At 53.0% G+C, this 14,032-nt stretch overlaps 2 protein-coding genes across 2 annotated transcripts; both read left to right on the top strand.

The window, feature by feature from the left end:
• The first annotated feature begins 5,722 nt into the window (after window positions 1-5,722).
• GHDC (GH3 domain containing) lies at window positions 5,723-10,454 on the top strand. Its single transcript, XM_012743279.3, has 10 exons — window positions 5,723-5,815; window positions 5,997-6,081; window positions 6,252-6,544; window positions 6,926-7,047; window positions 7,178-7,679; window positions 8,077-8,269; window positions 8,372-8,443; window positions 8,519-8,652; window positions 9,340-9,425; window positions 9,649-10,454. The coding sequence occupies exons 3-10, from the start codon at window positions 6,259-6,261 to the stop codon at window positions 9,865-9,867; spliced, it is 1,614 nt and encodes a 537-aa protein (XP_012598733.2). The 5' UTR covers window positions 5,723-5,815; window positions 5,997-6,081; window positions 6,252-6,258; the 3' UTR covers window positions 9,868-10,454.
• Window positions 10,455-12,238: 1,784 nt separating this feature from the next.
• On the top strand, window positions 12,239-13,629 carry HCRT (hypocretin neuropeptide precursor). The gene is made up of 2 exons (XM_012743167.2): window positions 12,239-12,346; window positions 13,162-13,629. Exons 1-2 carry the CDS (start codon window positions 12,326-12,328, stop codon window positions 13,534-13,536), a joined length of 396 nt encoding a protein of 131 aa, XP_012598621.2. The 5' UTR covers window positions 12,239-12,325; the 3' UTR covers window positions 13,537-13,629.
• The last annotated feature ends 403 nt before the right edge of the window (window positions 13,630-14,032 follow it).

Below are 14,032 nucleotides of genomic sequence, written 5' to 3'. Positions count from 1 at the left end.
GGGTAGGGAGGGGGTAGATAGAGTCACTGGAATAATTAAACCATTCACTGAACAAGTAAACCAATTAACAATAGCAAGCCTGAGATTGGACTAGGGGAAGGAGGCAGTACTCAAAGTTACTATTATACAATATGTTATTTTAAATGTCCAGAATTTATCAACAAGTTATAAGACTTGCAAGGAAGTGGTTAAGTATGACCCATACACTGGGAAATAAAAGCAGGCAATCAAGCAACCAGATGGTGCATTTAACAGACAAGACTTCAAAGTAACCATTATAAATATGTTCAAAGAACTAAGGAAACCATGATTAAAGAAATAAAAGAAGGTATGATGACAATATCACATCAAATGGCTATCATTAAAGAGAATGAAAGTATATAAAAAAGAATCAAATGGAAATTCTAGAGTTCAAAACTACAACAGCTGAAATGAAAAACTCACCAGACGGTCTCAATAGATTTGAAAAGGCAAAAGAAAGAATTAGCAAACTTGAAGACAAATTGATAGGAGTTATGCAATTTTAAGAAAAGAGAGAGGCTACATGCCATGGCTCATGCCAGTAATCCTAACACTCTGGGAGGCTGAGGAGGGAAGATTGCTCGAGGCCAAGAGATTCAGACCAGCCTGAGTAAGTGTGAGACCCGGTCTCTACTAAAAATAGAAAGAAATTAGCTGGACAACTAAAAATATATAGAAAAAAATTAGCCAGGCATGGTGGCAAATGCCTGTAGTCCCAGCTACTGGGAGGCTGAGGCAGAAGGATCGCTAAAGCCCAGGAGTTTGAGGTTATTGTGAGCTAGGCTAATGCCATGGCACTCTAGCCTGGTAACAGAGCAAGACTCTGTCTCCAAAAAAAAAGAACATCGTATGAGAATTTAAAAGTTTCCACATGGCATGAAATTCTTCCGTGGAGGTCAGGCCTGAGTGTTTGGAGTCAATGATATGAAATATGATGTCCAGGTCGGATCGGTATCTGTACAGAGCTTTAGACTGAACCTCTTTCACAGAGTTTTTCAATGTGCATATCCCAGAAGCTGGACATGTGGTCAATATTTCCATCTTTGTCTCTGTTTACCAGATGCGAACTCAGGGCTCTCCATGGTAAGTTCAGCCCTAAAATGCTCGCCCTGAGAAAAGCCCACTGGCCCAGAGAAAGTTTTCCTTGATTTTCTGTGGTTGGAAAGCATGAGAATGAGGTCAGTTTTTTGGTGAAATAATTCTCTTTATTTTAATATCCTGATGGCACTGATTTCCACCATATTCACCCTTTGGTGAAGAGGCTTCAGGGACATTCCCCTAGTTACTCGGTACTGGAAAAATCGAGGAGTCGTACCAGAACACAGTTTGATGTAAGCTCCTCAATTGCTTCCTCCTTCATAATTAATTAGAAGCAGAAAATACAGTAACAACCTTCCCATCATGGCAGATTTCACACCCTCTGGGCTTACGAGACCTAATGAGCATCTTCCCCTGGTATTTACTGAGAATCTTGGAAGTAATATCTGGTCCAAAATTGCAGCCCCCTCCTCAACTTGTGTTTAGACAACAGCCTTTTTTGGATAACTCCGTAGAATATCAATAGCCTGTTCCCATTCATGCTTTCATACATGTTCAGAAAGGGATCCATTTGCTTTGAGTCTCTTGGGCATAGTAACAGTGACACCTACTTTATTTTGCTTCAGTTCAGGGGCATGGTCTCCATTTCCTTCCATTGGTGACATCAACACAAAGTTTATTTTGTTTCTGTTGACATGGATCATTAGGATCTCTATAGAATTGTTTCCTCGATCTACAAACTCACCATTAAAAATATATAGGATGATCCCTGAAGGGAGAGCAAAAAAATAAAAGATTCTTATAGAAGATCAAAAAAGGTTACCCATTTTCCCATACAACTCACTGCAGGCTGTTAACCTCTCTGGAGGGAAAGGTATTTATGTGAGTGAAATTCAGCACCTGCTTCAGGACTTTCTTGGTTTCAAATAAATAGCACCTCTATCGAGGACGCAGGGAGCTATGATCACACATCGCACTCCAGCCTGGTGACAGGGTGAGACCCTGGCTCCAAAAAAAGAAAACACCTTTAAGACATAATGAGCAGGCCAGGTGCAGTGGCTCATGCCTGTAATCCTAGCACTCCAGGAGGCCGAGGCAGGAGGATCACTTAAGGTCAGGAGTTTGAGACCAGCTTGAGCAAGAGCAAGACCCCATCTCTACTAAAAATAGAAAGAAATTAATTAGCTGGGGATGGTGGCACATCCCGGTAGTCCCAGCTACTCGGGAGGCTAAGGCAGAATTGCTTGAGCCCAGGAGTTTGGGGTTGCTGTGAGCTAGGCTGATGCCACGGCACTTTAGCCCGGGCAACAGAGTGAGAATCTGTCTCAAAAAAAAAAAAAAAAAAAAAAAAGACATAATGAGCAGCATGAAGTATCTGTTGTGGCTTGAAGGCCTCAGGAAGTAAATCAACATCAGAAAAAGCGAGAGGACGTTGCAGCTGAGGACCATCGCAGGAGTCTGGGATGTCTATCAACTTCACATAGTCCTGTCTATCCTTGATGTCCTGTTGCCTTGCAACAAGCCCATTAACTAGTAATAATTGTTTACCAGTTTATTTTAAAGGATATTACAAAGGGTACAGATGAAGAGGAGCATGGGGAGAGGCATAGGGGAAGGGACGCGGACCTGCCCTCCCTGGGCGCACCAGCCTCCGGGAACCTCCACCACCATGTGCTCAGCTACCCGGAAGCTGAAACAGAGTCTCTGTGCTCTGCTGGTGGGCATGTCAACTGGTGTAGCTGCTGTGAAAACATGACGGTTTCTCGACAAATTAAACATGGAATCACCATCTGCTCCAGCAATTCCACTTCTGGGCATATACACAAAAGAATGGAAAACAGGGACTCAAATACATATTTGTATGTTCATAGCAGCATTATTCACAATAGCCAAAAGGTAGAAACAACCCAAGTATCCATTGATGAATAAATGAATAAACAAAATGTGATATATGTACAAGGGAATATTATTCAGCCTTAAAGAGGAACATAGCATGAAACATGCTATGATATGCATGAACCTTAAAGACATTATGCTAAATGAAATAAAGCAGACACAAAAGGACAATTATTATATGACTCTTCTTATATAAGGTACCCAGAATAGTCAAATTCATAGACACAGAAAATAGAATGATGGTTGTTAGAGGCTGGAGGTAGGGGAAATGGACATTTAGTGTTTAGTGGTTACAGAGCTTTAGTTTGGGAGAATAAAAAAGTTCTAGAGATGGATAATGGCGATGCTTGAAAACTGTGTAGTTAATGCCACTGAACTGTACACCTAAAGATGGTTAAAATGCTAACATTTTATGTATATTTTACCACAATAAAAAAGGGATCAAAAACCTAAATGAAAGAGCTAAGATTACAAAAATCTTAGAAAAAAACATAGGGATAAATCTTTATGATCTTGGATTTGGCAATGGATTCTAAAATATGACATTGAAAGTACAAGCAATAAAAGAAAAAATAGATAAATGGACTTCATCAAAGTTAAAAACTTTTGTGGGCTGGGCGCAGTGGCTCACACTTGTAATCCTAGCACTCTGGGAGGCCAAGGCAGGAGGATTGCTCAAGGTCAGGAGTTCAAAACCAACCTAAGCAAGCGTGAGACCCCCGTCTCTACTAAAAAAAATAGGAAGAAATTAGCTGGACAACTAAAAAATATATACATAAAAAAAATTAGCCGGGCATGGTGGCACATGCCTGTAGTCCTAGCTACTCAGGAGGCTGAGGCAGGAGGATCATCTGAGTCCAGGAGTTTGAGGTTGCTGTGGGTTAGGCTGACACCATGGCACTCTAGCCTGGGCAACAGGGTGAGTCTCTAAAAAAAAAAGTCAGATAGTAACAAGTGTTGGCAAGGATGTAGTGAAATCAGAACCCTGGGTCAGACATAGTGGCTCACGCCTATGCCTGTAATCCTAACACTCTGGGAGGCTGAGGCAGGAGGATCATTTGAGCCCAGGAGTTTGAGGTTGCAGTGAGCTATGATGATGCTACTGCACTAGCCAAGGCAACAGAGCAAGACTCTGCCTCAAAAAAAAAAAAAAAAAAAAAAAAAAAAAAAAAAAAATCAGAACCCACATATACTGTTGGTAGGCATGTAAGATGGTACAGCCACTTTGGAAACCAGTTTGGCAGTTCCTCAAACAAGGACTTACTGTATGACCCAGTCATTCCATTCCTAGGTATCTACACAAGAAAAATGAAAACATATCTACAGAAAAACTTATACACAAATGTTTATAACAGCATGATGCATAATAGCCAAGGAGCAGAAACAGCCCAAACATACATCAACTCATGAATGGACAACCAAAATGTAGCATATCCATGCAATGGAATATTCAGCAATAAGAAAGAATGGCGTGCTGCTCCACAGTACCACATGGAAGAACCTTGAACACATCACGCTTAGTGAAAGAAGTCAGGTACAAAAGACCACATGTTACATGATTCCCTTTCTGTGAAATGTCTAGGATAGGCAAATCTGTAAGGACAGGAAGTAGATTTGAAGTTGCTCAGAGGCTGGGCAGGTGTTCATAGGTTATACTGAAAGGGAATTGGGTTTGTTTTTGAGGTCATGAGAAGGTTATAAAATTAGCTGTAGTGTTGGTTGCACGTACCTGGGGATATACTAGAAGACGTTGAATTGTACACTACATGGGTGATTTGTATGGTGTGTGAATTATCTCTTATAAAGGTGTTATTTTAAAAAAAAGCAAATGCAAGATCTCAGCAAGAATAAAAAGAGTGAAAGTGGTGAAAGTGAGGTGAGTTAGCTAGAGAGTGTGAGCAGGTCTATTTAAAGAAGCTCAGCTGTGAAGAGAAAAGAGGCAGCGAGGGGTAGAGGGAAGGGCTTTCGTGCTTTCAGGGCTTAGGTTCAGAGCACAGGTGGAGAGAGGCTTAACAAGGCAGCAGGAGAACCTCCTCCCACAGCACAGCTTCTCGAACTTCACTGTGGGAGGGTAGGAGCCTCACTTCGGTGGGCACCTTGCTCCAGGTTGCAAAACTAACTCCCATCGTAAAGATGTGAGAAGTTTGTGATTTTCCTTGGGATAAAGCCAGTAAGCTAGCCCAGATGGTCACCCCAATTACCAGGTAAAGTTAGGCTGAAGTATATGTGACAATAGTGCTGTCAAGTCCTCTTATTGAGCCATGATTGTAATAGGTTGCGTGTGGTTGGCTATACAAAGGGTGAGAGTTCTTTCTGTCTTTGCAATTTCTTAGCAGATGTGCAGTATTGCATTCCGGTTTAATTCATGTTCAATCATAAAATTGTTTTTTTGTTCTCTACTACCTTTGTGAGGAGGATTTCTGGGTTGGGAAAAGATTTGGTTTTGTTTTTTTTTTTTTTTTTTAAGATTTGGGTTTTTAATAGTTCTCAAGCTTAAAGCTGCTGCAGGATGGAGTGTGCCACACTCTGGTTCAAGCTGCTCACGGCTCCCCAACGCTCTTTCCCACACTCAACTTTCTCTCTCTCTACCTGCACGAGTTTGAGGACCATGCTACCCTTGCCCTAACTCCCCACCTGCCATCCTGGCCCAGCACCCAGCAGGTCGGTCCCCTAGGTGACCTGCCCCTTTAAGAGCACCCCCACTTCAGCTCCTCCCTCAGGCTGGTGACCGGATTTCCCCATTGTGGCCCAGCCCTTTAAAGCCAGCAGCTCTAGTTTTCTGGCTGATGTGTGCTGAGACCTGAGGCAGGGACACCGAGGGGCCCTGGTGCTGGGAGTAGGCAGAAGGGGGCTTCGACAGGTGCATGTGGGAGTGGACCCACTGTCCTGGGCTCAGGAGGGACACGGAGCTGGGACAGGGTGGATCCCCAGAAAAAGCAAAGCTACTCAGGAGTGGGCAAGGGATGTTCAGCAGTCACTGTGTGCCAGGCCCAGTGCACAGGCCTTTCCACTCCTTCTGAGCGAGGTATTCGTGTTCCCAGTTTGCAGATGAGACAGAGCACAGCAGCCACTGAATTACTCGGGGCCCCACAGCTCACAAGCAGCAGAGGCAGGATCTGAACTCAGGTCAGTGGGACTCAAAAGCCTCCATGGTCTCTCCTCTGCATCACCTGCCAACAGTGTCCTACCTTCTTCCCAGACTTCATTTGTCCTCGGTTTCCCAGTGTGCAGTAGCGTGCGGGGAAGGAATGGGTCATGCCCTTACCCCCCATACTCTGGTTCCTTTTTCCTCCCAGGAGCTGCATGGAGATGCTGCTGCTGCTGCTGCTGCTGCTGCTGCTGCTGCTGCTGCTGCTGCTACTGCTGCCATTGGCCTTGCTCCGGCAGCAGCAGTCCCAGCATGCCGGGTGGGCCTGGCTTGCCAGCTTCCAGCATCATGTGGCATGGGGTGCCCTGAGCTGGGCAGCTGCCTGGCAGTGGCGGAGGCTGGAGCACAGCACGCTGCACATGGGCCAGAGCCAGCAGCAGGCCCTGAGGTGGTGTCTGCAGGGAGCCCAGGGTCCCCGTAGTCCCCTCAGGGGGAGCACAGGTGTGTTTGGGGTCTGGGAAGGTGACTCAAAGAAAAAGAAACCCCCACAAGACAACAGATTCCAGGACGTGAATGCGCCCTTCCTCCCTCCCACCCACCTGCCCCCTCCTCACCCCTGCAAGACAACAGATTCCAGGATGTGAATGCGCCCTTACTCCCTCCCACCTGCCCCCTCCTCTGCCAACAGAGTGGCCGACAGGGAGACCCTCCCAGCCTGGGACTGGCTCTCTCCTTCCAGAGGAATTTTCCCAACTAGGGCCCTCAGAGCCCCTCCCCGCAGGCCTATTTCAGGTTCCTCCCTCAAGGGTTTCACCTGTCTTGCTTGAAACTCTCAGGAAACTGTGGCTTCCTGAGGGGTTTCTGGTGTCTTTGGGGCTACAGACATCAGCACCTTCCGGAATCATCTCCCTCTGACCAAAGCCAGCCAGGCCCAAGAGGAAGACAGTGGCGGAGAGGTCCCGTCCCCAACCGCACCCCAGTACCGGGGGGAGGCCTCTCTGCAGGTAAGGTGGGACCACCAGAGCCAAGCCCCACCAGAGACCCCTGCTTGCAACCAAACCCCCCCATCATGGTGGGCAAAGACCCCCCAAACTGATCTGAGGCCAGATTGACACCCTCCTTTTCTCCTTCCAGGCCACCTTGCTGGGTCTGATAGCCCTAAGGAAGGCCTACCCAGAAGTGCTGGCTCCAGGAAGCTCCGCCTGTGTGACCCTCACATCCCCTTGGCCCAGCCCCTTCCCCTGGCTTGGCCATGCCCTGGGCCGGGTTAGCCCCCCTGGAGCCAAGGACCCTGTGGCCCTGCTGCTGGAGGCTCTGAGGTCCCCAGGGCTGAGAGCACTGGAGGCCGGGACGGCAGTGGAACTCCTGGATGTCTTCCTGGCCCTGGAGGCTGATGGCAAAGAGCTGGCTGGGGCGATAGCTGCCGGGAACCCAGGAGCACCTCTCCCCGGACGGGCCGCTGAGCTGCGGCAGGCCCTAGAGCAGGGACCCCGAGGACTGGCCCTTCGGCTCTGGCCGAGGCTGCAGGTGGTGGTGACTCTGGACGCCGGAGGCCAGGCTGAAGCTGTCGCTGCCCTCGGGGCCTTGTGGTGCCAAGGGCTAGCCTTCTTCTCTCCTGCTTATGCTGCCTCTGGAGGTCAGCAGGATCCAAGGGCAGAGGTGGGGGCGGGGGCAGAGGTCCCATGGCGAGCTGCCATGGATGGAGCCCTGCATGATCATCTCACTTAATCCCCCCAACACTGTGTACCTGGGGGTTAGCAGCTCCCTTTCACAGACGAAGAAACGGAGCCTCAGAGTTAAGGGTCTTGCACAAATTCACACGCACCGGGATTTCCTCCCAGGTCTGCTGCCTCCAGAACCACTCGCTCTGCTTCTGCCTGGGACTCAGCGGCTGAGCCTGGGGCAGCCGGGCAGCAGGGGGTGCCAGGAAGGGCAGGAACAGGGTCACGTGCTCAGAGGGTTGGGGCTTGGTGGGGGGGTCGCAGAAAGCAGTAGCCCCACCAGATGCTGAGGAGGCTGTGTGCTCCCTACAGGGGTGGTGGCCCTAAACCTATGGCCAGAGCAGCCCCATGGGCTCTACCTTCTGTCCCCTGGAGCCCCCTTCACTGAGCTGCTCCCCGTCAAGGAAGGAGCCCAGGAGGAGGCCACCTCCACCCTCTTGCTGGCCGAGGCCCAGGAGGGCAAGGAGTATGAGCTGGTACTGACTGACCGTGCCAGCCTCACCAGGTGATCACCTGCCCGGCCTCTGCTACCTCAGGCCCCCAGGACCCTGCTGAGCATGGACTTACAGACCCTCGGGCCCAACCTCACTCCCACTTGCCCCACCAGGTGCCGCCTGGGTGACGTGGTGCATGTGGCGGGTGCCTACAATCAGTGTCCTGTCGTCAGGTTCACCTGCAGGTAGGTGACCCCAGGGAGCTGGGGGGCCATCCTTGTGTCCTGAGCTTCACTTCCAACCCCCTTCCTTCTCCCCAGACAGGGCCAGGTCCTGAGTGTTCGAGGAGAAGATATCGGTGAGGATGTGTTCTCTGAGGCCCTGGGCCGGGCGGTAGGGCAGTGGCCGGGGGCCAAGCTGTTGGACCACGCCTGTGTGGAGAGCAGCCTTCTGGGTAAGCTTCTCCCCACCTCTAGCTCCTGCCCCCCCTTCCTGGGTTGGCTACCTGCCACCCCATACCTATCCTGCCGGGAGACCTCTAAGAACTAGGAAAGAGAGAAGACTCAGCTTCCCTTGCTGCTCCTAACAAAAGCCCTTCCCCATGTCTAGATCCCATCCTGCTGCTGCAGCTTCTACCCATTTTCTTTCTTTTTTTCTTTTTTTTGAGACAGAGTCTCACTGTCACCCAGGCTACAGTGTCGTGGTGTAGACTTAGCTCACAGCAACCTCCAACTCCTGGGCTCAAGCGATCCTCCTGCCTCAGCCTCCCTGGTAGTTGGGACTACAGGCATGCGCCACTGTGCCCAGCTAATTTCTTTCTATTTTTAGTAGAGACAGGGTCTTGCTCTTGTCGAACTCCTAAGTTCAAGCAGTCCTCCCGCCTCGGCCTCCCAGAGTGCTAGGATTACAGGCATGAGCCACTGCGCCCGGCCTAGCATTTTCTTTATTGACCTATTTCGTATTTAGGATTAGGCTCTAGGTTCTTCTCAACCTAGAGAGGGTTCCTAGGTTCTTCTCATTTACCCAACTCCCCACCAAAAACCTTTTCCCCCATGGACGTCTGAGTGGAGAACACATGGGGCAGCGGCTTTGGAAGCTGCCCCGCTCGCTGGAAGTGTGTGTTGGGGGGTGTTCTCCACAGATTCCTTCGAGGGTTCCGCTCCCCACTATGAGGTGTTTGTGGAGCTGAGGGGGCTGAGGAATCTGTCAGAGGAAAATCGAGACAAGGTAAAAGAGACAGGGACAGGGTCTGAACGTCCCCCTCACTCTGCACACCCCCAGGGCGCTGCGGAGACGGGTGGGATGGGGAGCAGGGGTCCCTGGGGCTCTGGGAAGGAGGGGGTGAGTCCCACAGACACACACTGGTGACTCCTAAACACGTGTACGCCAAGCACAGCCACGTGCACACTGTGTGCCCACCCCCGGCCACACCGCTTCACTTCTGTTCCAGCTGGACCACTGCCTTCAGGAAGTTTCTGCCCACTACAAGTCCCTGCGGTTCCGGGGCAGCGTGGGCCCTGCCAGAGTCCACCTGGTGGGACAGGGGGCCTTCAGAGCACTCCGGGCATCCCTAGCCGCCTACCCGTCGTCCCCCTTCCCTCCTGAGATGCCCCGGGTCCTTCGGCACAGGCACCTGGCCCAGGTCCTGCAGAGGAGAGTGGTGTCCTGAGCCCGGGCCTGCCCACGGCCCCAGCTCCCCTCAGAGGCCACCTTTGCTCTCTCCTCTGGGGCCTGTCTGGATGGGGAGTCCTTGGCTGGGGTCTCTGACTCTGTGTCACCTGACGTTTACCTATGAGAGCCACTGGGCCTTAGGGAGGCCCTGGCCTGGAGGCCAGCCCTGAGGCATGGGCTCAGGGGCTTAGCAGGGCCAGCAGGGCCCTGTCAGGATCCCCCGTGGCCCACCACTGGGGGACACTGCTAGAGTTCCAACGCACACCCGTGGCTTCCTGAGCCTCTCAGCCTGGCAGTGTTCTCTGGCCACAGTTTTGTGCTTGGCCAGTGTGTTGGGTACAGGCTGGAAGCGTTGGGGGGTCCTCAGGAGCAACCCTCCGTCAATAAGGAATAGGAGTTGGTGAATAAAGTCCTCAGCATCACTGTCCTTGAGTGAGACAATTCTGAAGAGTTTTCTACATAATCTCTCAGAGGGTCCCCCACAGGATGGAGTCCGGCTTCTCACTGGGCCTCCACCCTTCCCTCCTTTCCCTACTCCCTCACTGTGCCCCCTGGGATCAGCTCCTGAATAAACCTCTGCACCCAGCTTCTTGCCTCAGAGTCTGCTTTGGGGAAACCACACAGTGGTCCCGTTCGCTCTGCTCCTGCCGCAGCCTGGGCTCTCTCCCCGCCCCTCTCTCCGTCCAGGCTGGGTCAGGCCCCGCAGGGCTATGTGCACGCAGCAGCCGTCCTAGGTCAACCCGGCAGACACAGACTCACCTCCTCCTGCCTCCCCGTCCCAAGTGTAACCTAACGGCCGAGGGGCTGTTCCCCAACTTCCCCCACCCTGCTTTAGCACTGGTCCCTTTCCTGGCCCAGCACCCACAAATCACTTCCATGGTAGGGAAGGGGGGAGGACACTTCACGTCATACAGCATCACAGCGGGAAGTGACCCCAGAGACCAGCTGGGCTAACTGTCTCTACCAGAGGGGAAACTGAGCCTCCACAAGGTTGGGGGGCTTGCCCAAGGCCCTGCAGCTCCTCCTAAGTAAAGGCAACACCTGTTCCCTGCTTCTCAATTCTAGGTCCCCACATCCAGGCCCCTGCCCACACTCACCCAGCCAGCATATCAGCAGGCCCCATGACTCCTTCCTGTTCCTCCCATGATGGCTCCCCTCCCCCACAGGATTAAGACCAATCAGCTTGGCCTGTAGGACCCTGTGACCCTGGCCCCTGCCTTACTTGTCCAGCCACCTCTCTCCCCTTGCTGGGAAAAGGCCTGGGCTATGAGGACCACACCTCCCACCCCATCCCAACTGAGCTCTGAACTGTCACAGCCAGGCCTCTGCTCAAGTTGTCCCTTCTGTGAAATTCCTTCGCCCCCTAGCCTTACCTGATAGAAATCTATTTCTCATGCAAGGCCTTAGAGGTCCCCCTGCCCCACCCAGGCAGCAGTGATCGGCTCAACTTTGCCAAGGTCTGCAATAGTCCTTTTCCTCACCAAACTATCTTTGTGCCCAAACTGCCTCCCACCCAGACTTGGCAGCTCCTGGGAAGCTGGGCCAGGTCCTGTGCAGAGTTGCTCTCACACCCAGTGCCACACCTGCCACAGAGCAGGAGCTCAATAAATAGGCCGGGAGAGGACTTGTGTCCCTCACCTCACAGTGGCTCACTCCCTGTTGGTGGAGTGGAACTACATCCCTCCACTCCAGGCAACCTGACCCAGAGAGAAAGCTGGGGAGGTAGAAGCTTTCCACCAGCTTCTGGCAGAAACTGGGTTTGGTTTGGGCTTCCTTTCCTCTCACTGTCCAGGCTGGGCCTTCAAGGTTTTCCATCTCGGAGGATGGGGGAAGGGAAGGAGAGAGCTGGGAAGAGGAGGGGCAGCTAGGTAACTTTTCAATGGAGCCAGAAGGTCCCAGAGCCTGGCAGACCCCTGGGGCAGCAACAAGGACAGGAGGGGAGACCTGCTGAGTAGCTGTCCTTCCCCCACCCCACCCCCCATACAACGTGGCTAGTGGGTCTCACTACTGTCTCTTTTCCTGTTCCTAATTAGCAGCTGCCCTCCCCGCATATTGTGCCAGGCCAGCGCCCCAGCCGCGGCCTCTTTTGTGCTCTTGGATTCCTGGGTGCAAGGTGGCCTCATTAGTGCCTGGAGACCGGCCCATCTCCAGGGAGCAGGCAGACAGACAAGGGAGAGACCAGGGGCATAGTGATACAACCCCAGCCTCCAAGCGCCTCAGTGGCCATTCCTTGGGCCTGGCCCGGAGACAGCCCCCCTGCACAAGGCTAATCTTAGACTTGCCTTTGTCTGGCCCCGGAGTGGACGCAAGTGCCCGTCTCTTCCCCGCCACCTCAGAGCACTATAAACCCCAGGCCTCTGGTAGTGGGTCACAGTAGACACCCTCAAGATTCCTGGCTATCTGGACCACTGCAGACACCTCCTTTCCTGGCTACCCCACCCTGCGCTCCAGACACTATGAAGCTTCCTTCCACAAAGGTAATGGCCCAGGGACCAAGGGGTGACTCACACCAGGGAGGCAATGAAAGTGCTTACTTAGGAGGCTAGAAGAAAGGTCTAAGGTGTCTGCTCTTGGTCTTTGCCCACATGTGCTCTGAGGCAGGAGACTGGGCACACTTGTAGCCAAGAGTCTGCCTTGACTAACATTGGGTTGGTCCCTGTTCTCCTATAAGCTCATGGTTATTGAACACTTACTATGTGTCAGGTACCATGTTTGCACCTGTCATCTCGTTTGCTCCTCCAGCAGCCGTGCATAGTAGGAATTAATACCCAGTGTACAGGGGAAGAGGCTGTGCCCCTTGAGAGGGTAGGAGACTGGTCCAAAGTCATGGACTTCAGTTACCCCTGCAAGGGAGCAAGCATATGAGACAACAGCTGGGGGTCCTGCCAGTCCCCAATTTCCACGTGTTTGCCTGCTGTGGAGGGGGAGGGACTCAGTAGGGTCTCTGTTTTCCTGGGTTTACAACTTCTGGTGCAGAATCGGACACCCCTGTTTGCAGGTGGAGTGGTAAGTGCTCTCCTGGGGATACAATGAACTCAGGGTATCCAGAAGACAGAGGGATTCATTCTGCCCAGGGGTTCTCTGCCCTGGGCATCTTCCTGGAGGAGATGCTCTGCTGGGTCCTGAAGGACGAGCAGAGGTAAAAAAGCAAGCAAAGGAGCCAGATACCAGCAAGGGCGCAGAGGCAGGAAACCTGGCGGCGAGTGAGGCGCGCAGGCCTGGAGGGGTCACGGAGCCCACTGGGCAGGTCCTAGGCTTGGGGACCCCTAGCGCCCTGTCTCTGCCTCCCTAGGTCTCCTGGGCCGCCGTGACGCTGCTGCTGCTGCTGCTACTGCTGCCGCCCGCACTGCTGTCGCCCGGGGCGGCCGCGCAGCCCCTGCCCGACTGCTGTCGCCAGAAGACGTGCTCCTGCCGCCTCTACGAGCTGCTGCACGGCGCGGGCAATCACGCGGCAGGCATCCTCACGTTGGGCAAGCGGCGACCGGGGCCCCCGGGCCTCCAGGGCCGGCTGCAGCGCCTCCTGCAGGCCAGCGGCAACCACGCCGCCGGCATCCTGACCATGGGCCGCCGCGCAGGCGCAGAGCCAGCGCCGCGCCCCTGTCCCGGGCGCCGTTGTCATGCGGCGGCCGCCACCTCCGTCACGCCTGAGGGACTGTCTGGGGTCTGAGCCGTTCTTCGGGCCCGTCCTGGCCCTGCCCTTTCCCCTCTGCCCACCCGGCATCAGCCCCCAGCAAAACGGCAATAAAGGCGAGTCTCCGTTCGTGTGGCTGGTCTCCGTTTCTGCGTGGTCGCGTCCGGCCCTCGGGTGGGGGCAGGGGGGGGGGAAGAGCGTCTTGCGAGCCATAAAGGCTGAGGCCGTGGAAGCCCGGCTCTGGGGCGCCAGCCTCAGTCTGTGCACCGTTGGAACGCTCTTGTTGGGGAGCTCCAGTACACGGCCTTGGGGTGCAGAGTGAACCGCACATGTGCATGGTTGGAGGGGAGGATGCGGGACAAATGCGTCCCACGATGCTGTACTAGTCATTCTGCAACACAGGGGGGGAGGTGGCAGGGGAGCAAGAAAGGCTGCGCGGAGGAGTGGAATCCGGCTGGGAAGCTGTGGGAGTCGAGCCTGTCTGCCGAAAAGGCAGGGAATATAAGCTTTAAGAATGAATCGTCCAGGGTGG

Source organism: Microcebus murinus, chromosome 18 (assembly GCF_040939455.1).
Source record: "Microcebus murinus isolate Inina chromosome 18, M.murinus_Inina_mat1.0, whole genome shotgun sequence".
Taxonomy (NCBI): Eukaryota; Metazoa; Chordata; class Mammalia; order Primates; family Cheirogaleidae; genus Microcebus; species Microcebus murinus.
This window is presented reverse-complemented; position numbering and strand designations above follow the sequence as displayed.

Coding starts and splice junctions, on each gene's coding strand:
- GHDC (XM_012743279.3), top strand. CDS start 6,259: ATGGAGATGCTGCTGCTGCTGCTGCTGCTGCTGCTGCTGCTGCTGCTG. Junction 8,444..8,518: donor GTCGTCAGGTTCACCTGCAG/GTAGGTGACCCC, acceptor CCTTCTCCCCAG/ACAGGGCCAGGTCCTGAGTG. Junction 8,653..9,339: donor TGTGGAGAGCAGCCTTCTGG/GTAAGCTTCTCC, acceptor TGTTCTCCACAG/ATTCCTTCGAGGGTTCCGCT.
- HCRT (XM_012743167.2), top strand. CDS start 12,326: ATGAAGCTTCCTTCCACAAAG. Junction 12,347..13,161: donor TGAAGCTTCCTTCCACAAAG/GTAATGGCCCAG, acceptor CTGCCTCCCTAG/GTCTCCTGGGCCGCCGTGAC.